At 38.4% G+C, this 13,999-nt stretch overlaps 1 protein-coding gene across 1 annotated transcript in view; it reads right to left on the reverse strand.

Moving 5' to 3' along the window:
- Positions 1-13,596, reverse strand: part of C6 (complement C6) — a 71,898-nt gene extending 58,302 nt beyond the window's left edge. Inside the window, exons 1-4 of the mRNA XM_010381745.2 lie at positions 13,379-13,596; positions 3,451-3,613; positions 1,898-2,054; positions 120-264 (exon numbers count right to left, since the gene is read on the reverse strand). Of these exons, the coding sequence (XP_010380047.2) occupies positions 120-264; positions 1,898-2,054; positions 3,451-3,593 (445 nt within the window). The 5' untranslated portion in view covers positions 3,594-3,613; positions 13,379-13,596. The remainder of the gene's footprint in view (positions 1-119; positions 265-1,897; positions 2,055-3,450; positions 3,614-13,378) is intronic.
- Positions 13,597-13,999: the final 403 nt, after the last annotated feature.

Here is a 13,999-nt window from a genome sequence, read left to right on the forward strand (position 1 = left end):
TCTGCTTAAAACGTGGTGGGATTTCTCTGTGATGGATTCTACTGTTAGTCAATTGGAGTAACTTTGATTTAGTCAAGTTGTTTTTAGTGGGGACTGAACATTTCACAAAAATACATTACCACTGTCACAGCGAAATTTATTCTTGCAGTCAGCCTCTTCAATTTTGCAGAGCTTAGATGGAATGCATGGCTGAAAGGCTACCAGAGGCTCAGTGCATGGCTGTCCCCCAAACTGACTGGGACGCAAGACAGATCTAACTTTAGACTGAAAGGAAAGAAGAGAAAGATAAAACTCTGAGACAGGGTCAAGGTCAAAATGTATCTAAGAAAACTGGGCTTCTCAATCACAATAGTGATTTTTCCTATGGTAACCTTTCTTAAATTTTACTAATGATTCTTCCAATTCCATTATTATGCTCCCTTAGGGAAGTAACCACGTCTGTGGGCCCCTGTTTCCCAACCAGTAAAATGAGGAAGCGGGTCAAAAAGGTTTCTAAGGCTTCTTATAACTCTGAAACCATATGGGTTATACATTTTCAAAATAAAATGTATAAATGTTTGCTGAGAGTCTCTTGAGCACAGTAAATTCCTCCAGGCCGTAACAGTAGCCTTTCCTAGATCTTAAAGATAATGTCAAGGGATAAATGTGAAATAATTTTGAGGTTCTTTTGCATAAGAAAGTCCCTGTGAAAGCCAATGCTAATGTGGTCTACACTTTAAAAAGATTTTAAATGGTGAGTAAAAAAATGGTGAGTTAAGGGAGAATAGAAATATGATAGGACTAAAAAGTACTGACTCTGAAGTCAGAAAAATTCAATTTATTAATTAATGGGTGTATTCTTGGGCAAATTGCTTAACCCCAAATGAGCAATAACTTTCTCATCTGTAAAATGGGTAGAGAAACATAATATGATGTGAAGCTTGAATAAGATGACACATGAAAGGGAGCTAGAACAGTTCCTGTTAGAAAGTAAGTGTTCCACAGATGAGTTTCTTTTCCTTCCCTGCTATGTAAATGCTCAGCACGACCCTGACTGTGGTTCACATTGGCCAATGCCCTTACAGGAATGAGTGTGTGGTGGGTAAATATTCCAATCAGGAACAATAAACAAATTGAGGAACTGCTGTGAGGAGAGGGAATGTAGAGGAAGGGCAAGGAGTGAAGGTTTTGATTCATTTCCCTCATTTCTGTCTGGTTTAAAACCTTGGCCTGAAACCTGGTTGTTTTTTTTTTGTTTTGTTTTGTTTTGTTTTTAGTACAAGTTGAGCATACCTAGTCTGAAAACCGAAAATCCAAAATGCTCCAAAATCTAAAAATTTTTGAGTGCCAACATGATGCCACAGTGGAGTATTGTATATGTAAATACTTATCATAAATTTGTTTCATGAACAAAATTATTAAAAATATTGTTAAAAATTATCTTCAGGCTATATGTATAAAGTATATATGAAACATAAATGAATTTCATGTTTAGATTGTATCCCATCCCCAAGCTACTACATTATGTATATGCAAATATTTCAGAATCCAAAAAACATCCAAAATCCAAAACACTTCTGATACCAACATTTCAGATAAGGATTACTCAATCTGTATACACTTTTGCTTGCAGAATTCTCAGAAGGCACAGGTAGTAGAATTCAGAACTGTGTAAGTACAATATCAATACTGGGAGCAAAATTTCCTTTTTGTGTTCATATGACAGTAAAATACATAAATAAATAAATCCCCTCTTCCCCCCACAAAAGTGCTAAATGGAATTTTCCCTCAATGGAAGCTGGGACAGTTGATTTTCAGAAATTGAAGTAATTTAGCATTACTGTGCTGTTAAGCGTGTCAGGGAATCAGAGCCCTCTATTGTGACTTGTATTTCCTAGAAATGCCCATGATTGCCTACCTGTTTTTCAACACAAGGGTCACAGTCTGACCATGGTCCAAAATCTCCCAGGAGGCAGTTGATGGGGCAACTTTGCCAGTTACATTCTCTAGTTTCCTGCTTGCTGCAAATCTGTTCACAAAAGTTTTCCTGGTAGTACTTATCTACTACTATTTGCCTGTAACAGTGAAGAAAAAGTTGCTTAGAATGAGTGTATTCACCACACAGCCTGCTCCATAATCAAAGTATCATTGAGCATTAACTACAATAAATAGAAAAGAAAGAAAATTTTCATGGAAAAATTAGGCAGGTTGGCATATATGCAGTTCTCATCACTTAATAGAACTCAGGACATACTTTGTGAGACTCAGTATAAAATGAAAATGGGAAACCTCTTGCTCAAAACTAAGAACTTCAGGGCAGCAATGGCAGATCATTAAGCCAAGTACGAAGCCCTGCTAAGTGTGGGGCCTGTGTGACTGCACATGTTACACTGTGAAGCCAGCCATGCTGGAGCTCCTCGAATGGACTAGAAGGCAAGGAAAAACGAAAGGAGAGAAAGATCCTGCAAATTGCTTGGAGGAGGACAATACAGGGTGCTGTGGGGCTAAAGATTCAAAGAGAAATTGACATGAGAGAAACATCCTGAATAATTCACATGAAATCTCCAGGTAACAGAGGGAAGGGAATTTGGAGGAAGTGACGTGCAAAGATTTGAGGTAGAAGAGAGCATGTCCAGGTAGCTCTCCAGGGAGGAGCTTGTGTGACTGGCCAGGAATATTTGCTGTTCTTTGTAGGCAGCAGGGAGCTACTGAGGAATATTGTAACAAATCTGTTTTCACATATGTAGTAGATGGTTTATTGGGGAAGTCAATTGGTAATTTTAATGAGATTCACACTATATATGTAAACATAATTTTCTAAAATAAGGATCCTAAAAGATTCTGTAATGGTGAAAACACATTAAATGTATGCTTTTCTCCCCTAACATGTGAGCAACTCCATGGTATGGAAACGTTTAACAGAGTTAAAGAAACTGTGGGGGATGAGAAGTCTGAATTGGTGAAAAGACTGAATTATTAAATGTTATCAAGAAAGAACAGTTTTGTTGCCATTTTGTATATGCCAACAATCAAGCTAATAGCTAGCAGTTCTGCTCAATTGAGGTCCTGTTAGATTCGATTTAATGAGTAGAAAATTCTCTATAATTAACTCACTAACTGTAGGCAAGCAGAGTTGTATGCTGATTGAAAAAAAGCTTGGGTAGTGATTCTAAGCAAGTTGAATAGTCAACTGAAAGTGTTGCACGGATTCTTAATTAAATTTCTTTGAAACCCTTCGTTTTTGTAGAGAGAACAAAAGTAGACTTCCTTTCAACCTCATAAGAGAAAAACTTCAAATTTCATCCAAATTTGTAAGTTCTTACTTTGAGATATATATATATATGTGTGTGTGTGTGTGTGTGTGTGTGTGTGTGTGTTTCCCCCATTGCTCAGTGTGGCACTTCTGATGTTGCTGACTTCATCCTCCAGTCCTTCCAGGGCACAAAGAAAAGCTACAAAGCTCACACCCACCTGTGTCTACTCTGGGTTCCAGAACTGCAGGTTTTTGAGCAACTGGACCACTGAGTCCATGGGTAGTGATCACAGAAGCAGGCTTGGCCCTTGTTGATCAGAGCACTCAGCAGGATGAAGTACAAGATGGAGTGTCTGGCCATGCCTTGAGAGCCTCCAGGCCCTAAAATGAAAGAATATATACCACATATCAAATGCTTTTTCGAGGGTAAACCTTCACAAGTCATCCTGAGTCACAGATTCAAATGTGATTTTTGAAAATATATGCATTTTTCTGCCTTCCTTAAGGCAAGTCAACACCTACAAATTCACATGCTCATGAGTACAAATCCTATTTTTAAAGATTTTTAGGGTGGAGATTACCATAGACACAACCTCCAGTACTAGTAAGTTTCTTCAAATGGTTAGTGATAGGCTACAAGACAAAGTATGTAGCAGGTATTTGTAATCAATTTCATTCCAAAAAGTATTTTAGACTTATACAATCTTATCCTTCTCAAAACACCTGCTCCTTTTGTGTGAGCAATAGCTTCAAGTACATTTCAGCTGTTCCTACTTTTCTGGGACCGGGAAAGAAGTTTGGATCATGCTTCTGGATGCTCTTTTTCATTTCCTGACATGCTGGAAACCTGCTAAAGAGAATGTTCACTGACTCCATATAGAGCCAGAGAAATAAGAGCTGGAAAGGGTCTTTGAAACCTCCAAGTCAAACTCCTTCATTTTATGGAGATAAAATGAGACTCAAGGCAGTGCAATAGTGTTGAGGCTGCAGGTCAAGTAGGAGCTCATGAACCCTGGTTCTTAAATGAGGTGTAGCCCTTCACTGAGTTTCTAACAATTCTAAGTACTGTGTTGCTGGATTATCAAGATGCCTGGAGCTCCACCACTCAGACCACAAGAGGTTAAACAGAAAAATCTTTGACCAGTGGTTCCCACTTATGGTCTTGAAGATCCATGAGTTACTTGCAAAACCATACCCACTGCCTGTTATTGCCAGTTTGATCATTATATCCCTAATGAAACATGCAACATGATTATGTATGTATATGTCAATAATTCTGCTGTAATTAATATAGTAGTAACTTTTACTTTAAAGAGTCAAATACCATTCACCTAATTTTTCTGTCTCAGTTTCACTATCTGTAAAATACCTACCTCATAAAGCTTTTGTTAGGATTAAGTAAGAAGGTTCATGTAAAATGCTTAGAACAATTATTGGCATAGAATCATCACTCAATAAATGTTAGCTTTTCAAATTAGTAATAACTTTAAGAATGTTACAGATTTAATAGTAGCTGTTGGTCACATATTTTTAATAGATATTTCCAAATTGCCCTGCTAAAATATGACTCTCTCATGTCTCAGAGGATGAGTTTCTGATTATATTCATATGTGGTTAGTTTATGTTTCTTAGTTTTGATGAAAGGATACCTCAGTAAAAATAAATGGGGTTCATCATTTGATAAATCTTGGTTTAAGCCAAAAGCTTGAGATCAGATATAAAAATTGTTTCTTCAGTATGTTCAGAAACTAGGGTTAATAATAGGGTTAATAATTCTTGTTAATAAATCAGTAAGCTTTTTAAACTCTTCTACAAGCTCAAAGAAAAATGCCAGAATAAAAGCAACCAAATCCATTGACATATGGCTGAATATGTCTTTCAATTTAAGATGGAATGAACATGCATTTGAGTATTCATTGTGTGCTGCTAGGCATTGAATGAGTCACAAAGAAATAGAAGCCTTTATCACTGTCTGGGAGGGTAGACAGAAATTGAAAATACTACCTATGCTTTTTACCCAAGCTTTTTACTCCAACTCATAGATATGCTGCTATAGCCCTAGACTATTTCAGTCATAACAATGAAGGGCTTTTGGGCATTATTCAAGATGGCCGAATAGGAACAGCTCCAGTCTACAGCGCCCGGTGTGAGTGACACAGAAGACAGGTAATTTTTGCATTTCCAACTGAGGTACCAGGTTCATCTTACTGGGGCTTGTCGGAGAGTGGGTGCAGTCCACAGAGTGTGAGCCGAAGCAGGGCAGGGCATTGCCTCACCCGGGAAGTGCAAGGAGTTGGGAAATTCCCTTTCCTAACCAAGGGAAGCTGTGACAGATGGTACCTGGAAAATTGGGACACTCCCAACCTAATACTGCACTTTTCCAATGGTCTTAGCTAATGGCACACCAGGAGATTATATCCCGTGCCTGGCTCAGAGGGTCCCACACCCATGGAGCCTTGCTCACTGCTAGCACAGCAGTCTAAGATTGAACTGCAAGGCAGCAGCGAGGCTGAGGGAGGGGCATCCACCATTGCTGAGGCTTGAGTAGGAAAACAAAGTGGCTGGGAAGCTCAAACTGAGTGGAGCCCACTGCAGCTTAAGGAGGCCTGCCTGCCTCTGTAGACTCCACCTCTGGGAGCAGGGCTTAACTGAACAAAAAGCAGCAGAAACTTCTGCAGACTTAAACGTCCCTGTCTGACAGTTTTGAAGAGAGTAGTGGTTCTCCCAGCATGGAGTTGGAGATCTGAGAATGGACAGACTGCCTCCTCAAGTGGGTCCCTGATCCCTGAGTAGCCTAACTGGGAGACACCTCCCAGTAGGGGCCGACTGACACCTCATACAGCCAGATGCCCCTCTGAGACAAAGCTTCCAGAGGAACAATCAGGCAGCAACATTTACCATTCTGCAATACGTGCTGTTCTAAAACCTCCGCTGGTGATACCCAGGCAAACAGGGTCTGGAGTGGACCTTGAGCAAACTCCAACAGACCTGCAGCTGAGGGTCCTAACTGTTAGAAGGAAAACTAACAAACAGAAAGGACATCCACACCAAAATCCCATTTGTGCATCACCACCATCAACAACCAAAGGTAGATAAAACCATGAAGATGGGGAGAAACCAGAGCAGAAAAGCTGAAAATTCTAAAAATCAGAGCACTTCTGCTCCTCCAAAGGAATGCAGCTCCTCACCATCAATGGAACAAAGCTGGATGGAGAATGACTTTGACGAGTTGAGAGAAGAAGGCTTCAGATGATCGGTAATAACAAACTTCTCTGAGCTAAAGGAGGATGTTCGAACCCATTGCTAAAAACCTTGAAAAAAGATTAGATGAATGGCTAACTAGAAAAAACAGCATAGAGAAGACCTTAAATGACCTGATGGAGCTGAAAACCATGGCACGAGAACTACATGATGCATGCACAAGCTTCAACAGCTGATTCGATCAAGTGGAAGAAAGGGTTTCAGTGATTGAAGATCAAACAAATGAAATGAAGCAAGAAGAGAAGTTTAGAGAAAAAAGATTAAAAAGAAATGAACGAAGCCGACAAGAAATATGGGACTATGTGAAAAGGCCAAATCTATGTCTGATTGGTGTGCCTGAGGGAGAATGGAACCAAGTTGGAAAACACTCTGCAGGATATTACCCAGGAGAACTTCCCCAACCTACCAAGGCAGGCCAACATTCAAATTCAGGAAATACAGAGAATGCCATAAAGACACTCCTCAAGAAGAGCAACTCCAAGACACATAATTGTCAAATTGACCAAAGTTGAAATGAAGGAAAAAATATTAAGGGCAGCCAGAGAGAAAGGTCGGGTTACTCACAAAGGGAAGCCCATCAAACTAACAGCGGATCTCTCAGCAGAAACTATACAAGCCAGAAGAGAGTAGGGGCCAATATTCAACATTCTTAAAGGAAAGAATTTTCAACCCAGAATTTCATATCCAGCCAAACTAAGCTTCATAAGTGAAGGAGAAATAAAATCCTTCACAGACAAGCAAATGCTGAGAGATTTTTGTTACCACCAGTCCTGCCTTACAAGAGCTCCTGAAGGAAGCACTAAACATGGAAAGGAACAACCAGAATCAGCCACTGCAAAAACATGACAAATTGTAAAGACCATTGATGCTAGGAAGAAACTGCATCAACTAATGGGCAAAATAACCAGCTAACATCATAATGACAGGATCAAATTCACACATAATATTAACCTTAAATGTAAATGGGCTAAATGCTCCAATTAAAAGACACAGACTGGTAAATTGGATAAAGAGTCAAGACCCATCAGTTTGCTGTATTCAGGAGACCCATCTCACTTGCAGAGATGCACACAGGCTCAAAATAAAGGGAGGGAGGAAGATCTACCAAGCAAATGGAAAACAAAAAAGCAGGGGTTGCAGTCCTAGTCTCTGATAAAACAGACTTTAAACTAACAAAGATCAAAAGAGACAAAAAAGGCCATTACATAATGGTAAAGGGATCAATTCAACAAGAAGAGCTAACTATCCTAAATATGTATGCACACAATACAGGAGCACCCAGATGCATAAAGCATGTCCTTAGAGATCCACAAAGAGATGTAGACTCCCACACAATAATTGGAGACTTTAACACCAGACTGTCAACATTCGACAGATCAGCAAGACAGAAAGTAAACAAAGTTATCCAGGAATTGAACTCAGCTCTGCACCAAGCAGACCTAATATACATCTACAGGACTCTCCACCCCAAATCAATAGAATATACATTCTTCTCAGCACCACATCACACTTATTCCAAAATTGACCACAGAGTTTGAAGTAAAGCACTCCTCAGCAAATGTAAAAGAACAGAAATTATAACAAACTGTCTCTCAGACCACAGTGCAATCAAACTAGAACTCAGGATTAAGAAACTCACTCAAAACCGCTCAACTACATGGAAACTGAACAACCTGCTCCTGAATGACTACTGGGTACACAATGAAATGAAGGCAGAAATAAAGACGTTCTTTGAAACCAATGAGAACAAAGACACAACATACCAGAATCTCTGGGACACATTTAAAGCAGTGTGTAGAGGGAAATTTATAGCACTAAATGTCCACAAGAGAAAGCAGGAAAGATCTAAACTTGACACCCTAGCATCACAATTAAAAGAACTAGAGAAGCAAGAGCAAACGCATTCAAAAACTGGCAGAAGGCAAGAAATAACTAAGATCAGAACAGAACTGAAGGAGACAGAGAACAAAAAACCCTTCAAAAAATCAAAGAATCCAGGAGCTGGTTTTTTGAAAAGATCAACAAAACTGATAGACTGCTGACAAGACCAATAAAGAAGAAAAGAGAGAAGAATCAAACAGATGCAATAAAAAATGATAAAAGGAATATCACCACTGATCCCACAGAAATACAAACTACCATCAGATAATACTATAAATAACTCTAAGCAAATAAACTAGAAAATCTAGATGAAATGGATAAATTCCTGGACACATACACCCTCCCAAGACTAAACCAGGAAGAAGTTGAATCCCTGAATAGACCAATAACAGACTCTGAAATTGAGGCAATAATTAATATCTTACCAACCAAGAAAAATCCAGGATGAGAAGGATTCAGAGCCGAATTCTACCAGAGGTACAAAGAGGAGCTGGCACCATTCCTTCTGAAACTATGCAAATCAATAGCAAAAGAAGGAATCATTCCTAACTCATTTTATGAGGCCAACATCATCCTGATACCAAAGCCCAGCAGAGAAACAACAAAAAAAGAGAATTTTAGACCAATATCCCTGATGAACATCGATATAAAAATCCTCAATAAAATACTGGCAAAATGAATCCAGTAGCACATCAAAAAGCTTATCCACCATGATCAAGTTGACTTTACCCCTGGGATGCAAGGCTGGTTCAATATATGCAAATCAATAAATGTAATCCAACATGTAAACTGAACCAAAGAGAAAAACCATGTGATTATCTCAATAGATGCAGAAAAGGCCTTTGACAAAATTCAACAGCCCTTCATGCTAAAAACACTCAATAAACTAGGTATTGATGGGACGTATCTCAAAATAATGATAGCTAGCTATTTATGACACACCCACACCCAATATCATACTGAATGGGCAGAAACTGGAAGCATTCCTTTTGAAAACTGACAGAAGACAGGGATGCCCTCTACAACCACTCTTATTCAATATAGTGTTGGAAGTGCTGGCCAGGGCAATCAAGCAGGAAAAAGAAATAAAGGGTATTCAACTAGGAAATGAGGAAATAAAATTGTCCCTGTTTGCAGATGACATGATTGGATGTTTAGAAAACCCCATCATCTCAGTCCAAAATCTCCTTAAGCTGAGAAGCAACTTCAGCAAAGTCTCAGGATACTAAATCAATATGCAAAAAATCACAAGCATTCCTATACACCAATAACAGAAAAACAGAGAGCCAAATCATGAGTGACCTCCCATTCACAATTGCTTCAAAGAGAGTAAAATACCTAGGAATTCAACTTACAAGGGGTGTGAAGGACCTCTTCAAGGAGAACTACAAACCACTGTTCAATGAAATAAAAGAAGACACAAACAAATTGAAGAATATGCCATGCTCATGGATAGGAAGAATCAATATTGTGAAAATGGCCATACTGCCCAAGGTAATTTATAGATTCAATGCCATCCCTATGAAGCTACCAATGACTTTCTTCACAGAATTGGAAAAAAACTACTTTAAAGTTCACATGCAACCAAAAAAGAGCCCATATTGCCAAGACAATCCTAAGCCAAAAGAACAAAGCTGGAGGCATCACGCTACCTGACTTCAAACTATGCTACAAGGCTACAGCAACCAAAACAGCATAGCACTGGTACCAAAACAGAGATACAGACCAATGGAACAGAACAGAGCCCTCAGAAATAATACCACACATCTACAACCATCTGATCTTTGACCAACCTGACGAAAACAAGAAATGGGGAAATGATTCCCTATTTAATAAATGGTGTTGGGAAAACTGGCTAGCCATATGTAGAAAGCTGGATCCCTTCCTTACACCTTATACAAAAATTAATTCAAGATGGATTAAAGATTTAAATGTTAGCCCTAAAACCATAAAAACCCTAGAAGAAAACCTAAGTAATACCATTCAGGCCATAGGCATGGGCAAGGACTTCATGACTAAAACACCAAAAGCAACGGCAACAAAAACCAAAATTAACAAATGGAATCTAACTAAACTAAAGAGCTTCTGCACAGCAATTTAAATGACCATCAGAGTGAACAGGAAACCTGCAGGATGGGAGAAAATTTTTACAATCTACCCAACTGACAAAGGGCTAATATCTAGAATCTACAAAGAACTTAAACAAATTTCCAAGAAAAAATCAAACAACTCCATCAAAAATTGGGCAAGTATCTGAACAGACACTTCTTAAAAGAAGACATTTATGCACCCAGCAGACACATGAAAAAATGCTCATCATCACTGGGCATCAGAGAAACGAAAATCAAAACCATAATGAGACACCATCTCACACCAGTTAGAATGGCAATCATTAGAAAGTCAGGAAACAACAGGTGCTGAATAAGATGTGGAGAAATGGGAGCACTTTTACACTGTTGGTGGAACTGTAAACTAGTTCAACCATTGTGGAAAACAGTGTGGCCATTCCTCAAGGATCTAGAACTAGAAATACCATTTGTCCCAGTCATCCCATAACTGGGTATATACCCAAAGGATTATAAATCATGCTCCTATAAAGACACACGCACACATGTTTATTGTGGCACTATTCACAATAGCAAAGATGTGGTACCAACCCAAATGTCCGTCAATGATAGACTGGATTAAGAAAATGTGGCACATATACACCATGGAATACTATGCAGCCAAAAAAAAGGATGGAACTGGAAACCATTATTCTAAGCAAACTATCGCAAGATAGAAAACCAGACACCGCATGTTCTCACTCATAGGTGGGAACTGAACAATGAGAGCACTTGGACACAGGGCGGGGAACATCACACACTGGGGCCTGTTGTGGGGTCGGGGGAAGGGGGAGGGATAGCATTAGGAGATATACCTAATGTAAATGACGAGTTAATGGGTGCAGCCTACCAACATGGTACATGTATACATATGTAACAAACTTGCACATGTACCCTAGAACTTAAAGTATAATAAAAAAAAAAATGAGGGGCTTTTTTTTCCCACTCCACTTGCAAGGTGACTCACATTTCCTGGTTTTCCACAGCAACACAGAACCACACGGTATTGGGACAATAGCCAGATAGAATTTAGGTTTTGATCAGACATATGATGTGAGTCCCAAACATCCAACCTGAGTTCAAGATTGGGTGGTGTTTCACTGGCTTCAGGGCCCTTGGGAGCTGAGGCTCCCAAATAATGTGAAGCTTTCTTTTCAACCACTAGATAGACTAGAGAAACCACCTCCCTATACCCTTCACCCTTGCTCCCCACTGCCAAAATTGGAATCTTCTCATACATGGATCTTTTCAGCAAGAAAAACTAAATAGATACTTTTTTGTCTAATTTTTTTTTCTTTTTAGATGTTGGATGAGACAGATATCTTCCAGAATATTTCTCTCAATTGTAGAGAAAACAAATTCTTAAAGCCTCTTGTGAAATTTTCATGTAAATAATTTGGAGAAGTTAAATTGCAGGAGATTACTAGTTCTCAGTTCTCAGCAGACACTATGTTTTAACTTCCAAAAGCTTGAAATGTATGGGTGAGTTTTATTCCAATTATTATCAAAAACTGCAAACACAGAACCCTTATAAAATATTCTGATCTCTCTTTAAGCTGTAACTGTTTTGAGGCAATATGGAGCCTGATATAAGATGGAAACATTACAACTTATTTGATGAGGTACTAATGAAAGAGCTAATTGGTAGCTTTTCTGTTTTAATATTCTATTGTTAGGAAGAAAAACTGTTTTATGTTAAAACAATTTTATTTTTATTTATTTATTTTTTGAGACAGAGTTCTGTTCTGTCACCCAGGCTGGAGCACAGTGGCACGATCTTGGCTCACTGCAACCTCAGCCTCCTGGATTCAAGCAATTCTCTGACTCAGCCTCCCAAGTAGCTGGGATTACAGGCACCTGCCACCATGCCCACCTATTTTTTGTATTTTTAGTGGACTTGGGGTTTCACCACTTTGGCCAAGCTGGTCTTGAACTCCTGACCTCGTGATTCACCTGCCTCAGCCTCCCAAAGTGGTGGGATTACAGGCCACCGCACCCAGCAACAATTTTTATTCAAATAAAAATAATTACTTCTCTGAACTTTTTTGTTATGATGACCTAGCATATCGTATCATATGGTTTCTAATTTATTAATTTCCACATCTCCAGGCATTTTGGAGGTATCTAAAATTACATGCAGGCATTTTACCCATTACTATACAATTTTCATGCAAACACAGACTAAAAGAATGTTCAGTGAATAGAGGAAGATAGGAAAAAGTCTTCCAATTCAGCACCATGGTAGAAGAGCAGAAATTCTGCAGTTTTCTCATAGTTGCCATCCTCTCTTGAGTTTTCCAAAAATCAGTGATCCCATTGAACCATTGATGATAGCTTTATGAGCATTTAGAGAATTTCGATTAAAATGAAGCCCATCTTATTCTAACCTGTCACCTACTAATGTATTTCACTCACATGAACCATTTGTCTGCAAGGCAGTTCAGCATATCTTACCCAACAGATTTCAGAGGATGCTCTAGTTTAGCCCCAACTATAGATTCTTGCTTTACATCTCCTTTACACTTACTAAATTTCTTATTTCTTATTTTTTTTTCTGTGCATGCCCAGAGGCTCAAGAAAGGATATTTACTATAGCCAAGGTAAGCTGGGTAGTCCAGGTGCATGACTGACCTTGGCTAAAGAGTATGTTTGCTTTACTTTTAACCAATTTAACTCATAGAGAAACTTGATCTCAAATGTCCTCTGGAATGACATTTGTTTAAAAAACATGACCTCTGATTCTTTTCAGATTTAAACAAAGCGATTATAAAAAAGAAAGACAAAGAAATGGTTATAGTCTGAGTTATGTATTTTTATGAATGAAATGGTAATTTTGTTGGAAACGTGATTAACAATTTTGAAACATTAAGATTGAAAATGAAATCATCATATTACTCACGTTTAAGGAGAGTTTGTGGCGTCCTTGGACCTAACCTGTAAATTATTTAGGAAAAAATAGATATGCACAATGAAGAGGGTATATATGTCAATCCAAACAAAGCTTCTTTTCTTATTGCTAGCTAACACAAGGTAATGCTGTCATATCCCAGAGGCCTAGCAACACCTAGAGTGTTCTCAATATAAATGTTCTCTGGAACTTGAACTTTGCAAATGATTACACCAATCAGCAGTAACCCTGAAGCCCTGGGTGTTGGATGTTACACAGAGTCCTGAATTTTCAGTGAGTTTTCAAGTCAAGGGTTACTCTAGTAGCTATTGCTACTGCATAGAAATCTCTCAATTTTAAAGAATCCTTTAGATTAATTACTTAAAATTGCTGCCCCCCTTAGGAATGTATAGATTCTTAGTTTTTGATTATAGAATATTTATTGGTAACTATTTAAGAAATGTTATTTGTAGACAATGTGATTGTGTATGTAGAAAATTCAAAAGAATCTACAAACATTAGAATTAGTAAATGAATTTAGTATGATTTATTGACACAAGTTTATTATAGGAAAAAGTGTTTCTATATGCCAGCAAAACCAAACAGAAAATTTAATTTGGAAAGAATTAAAGT

This window comes from Rhinopithecus roxellana, chromosome 3 (assembly GCF_007565055.1).
Source record: "Rhinopithecus roxellana isolate Shanxi Qingling chromosome 3, ASM756505v1, whole genome shotgun sequence".
Taxonomy (NCBI): Eukaryota; Metazoa; Chordata; class Mammalia; order Primates; family Cercopithecidae; genus Rhinopithecus; species Rhinopithecus roxellana.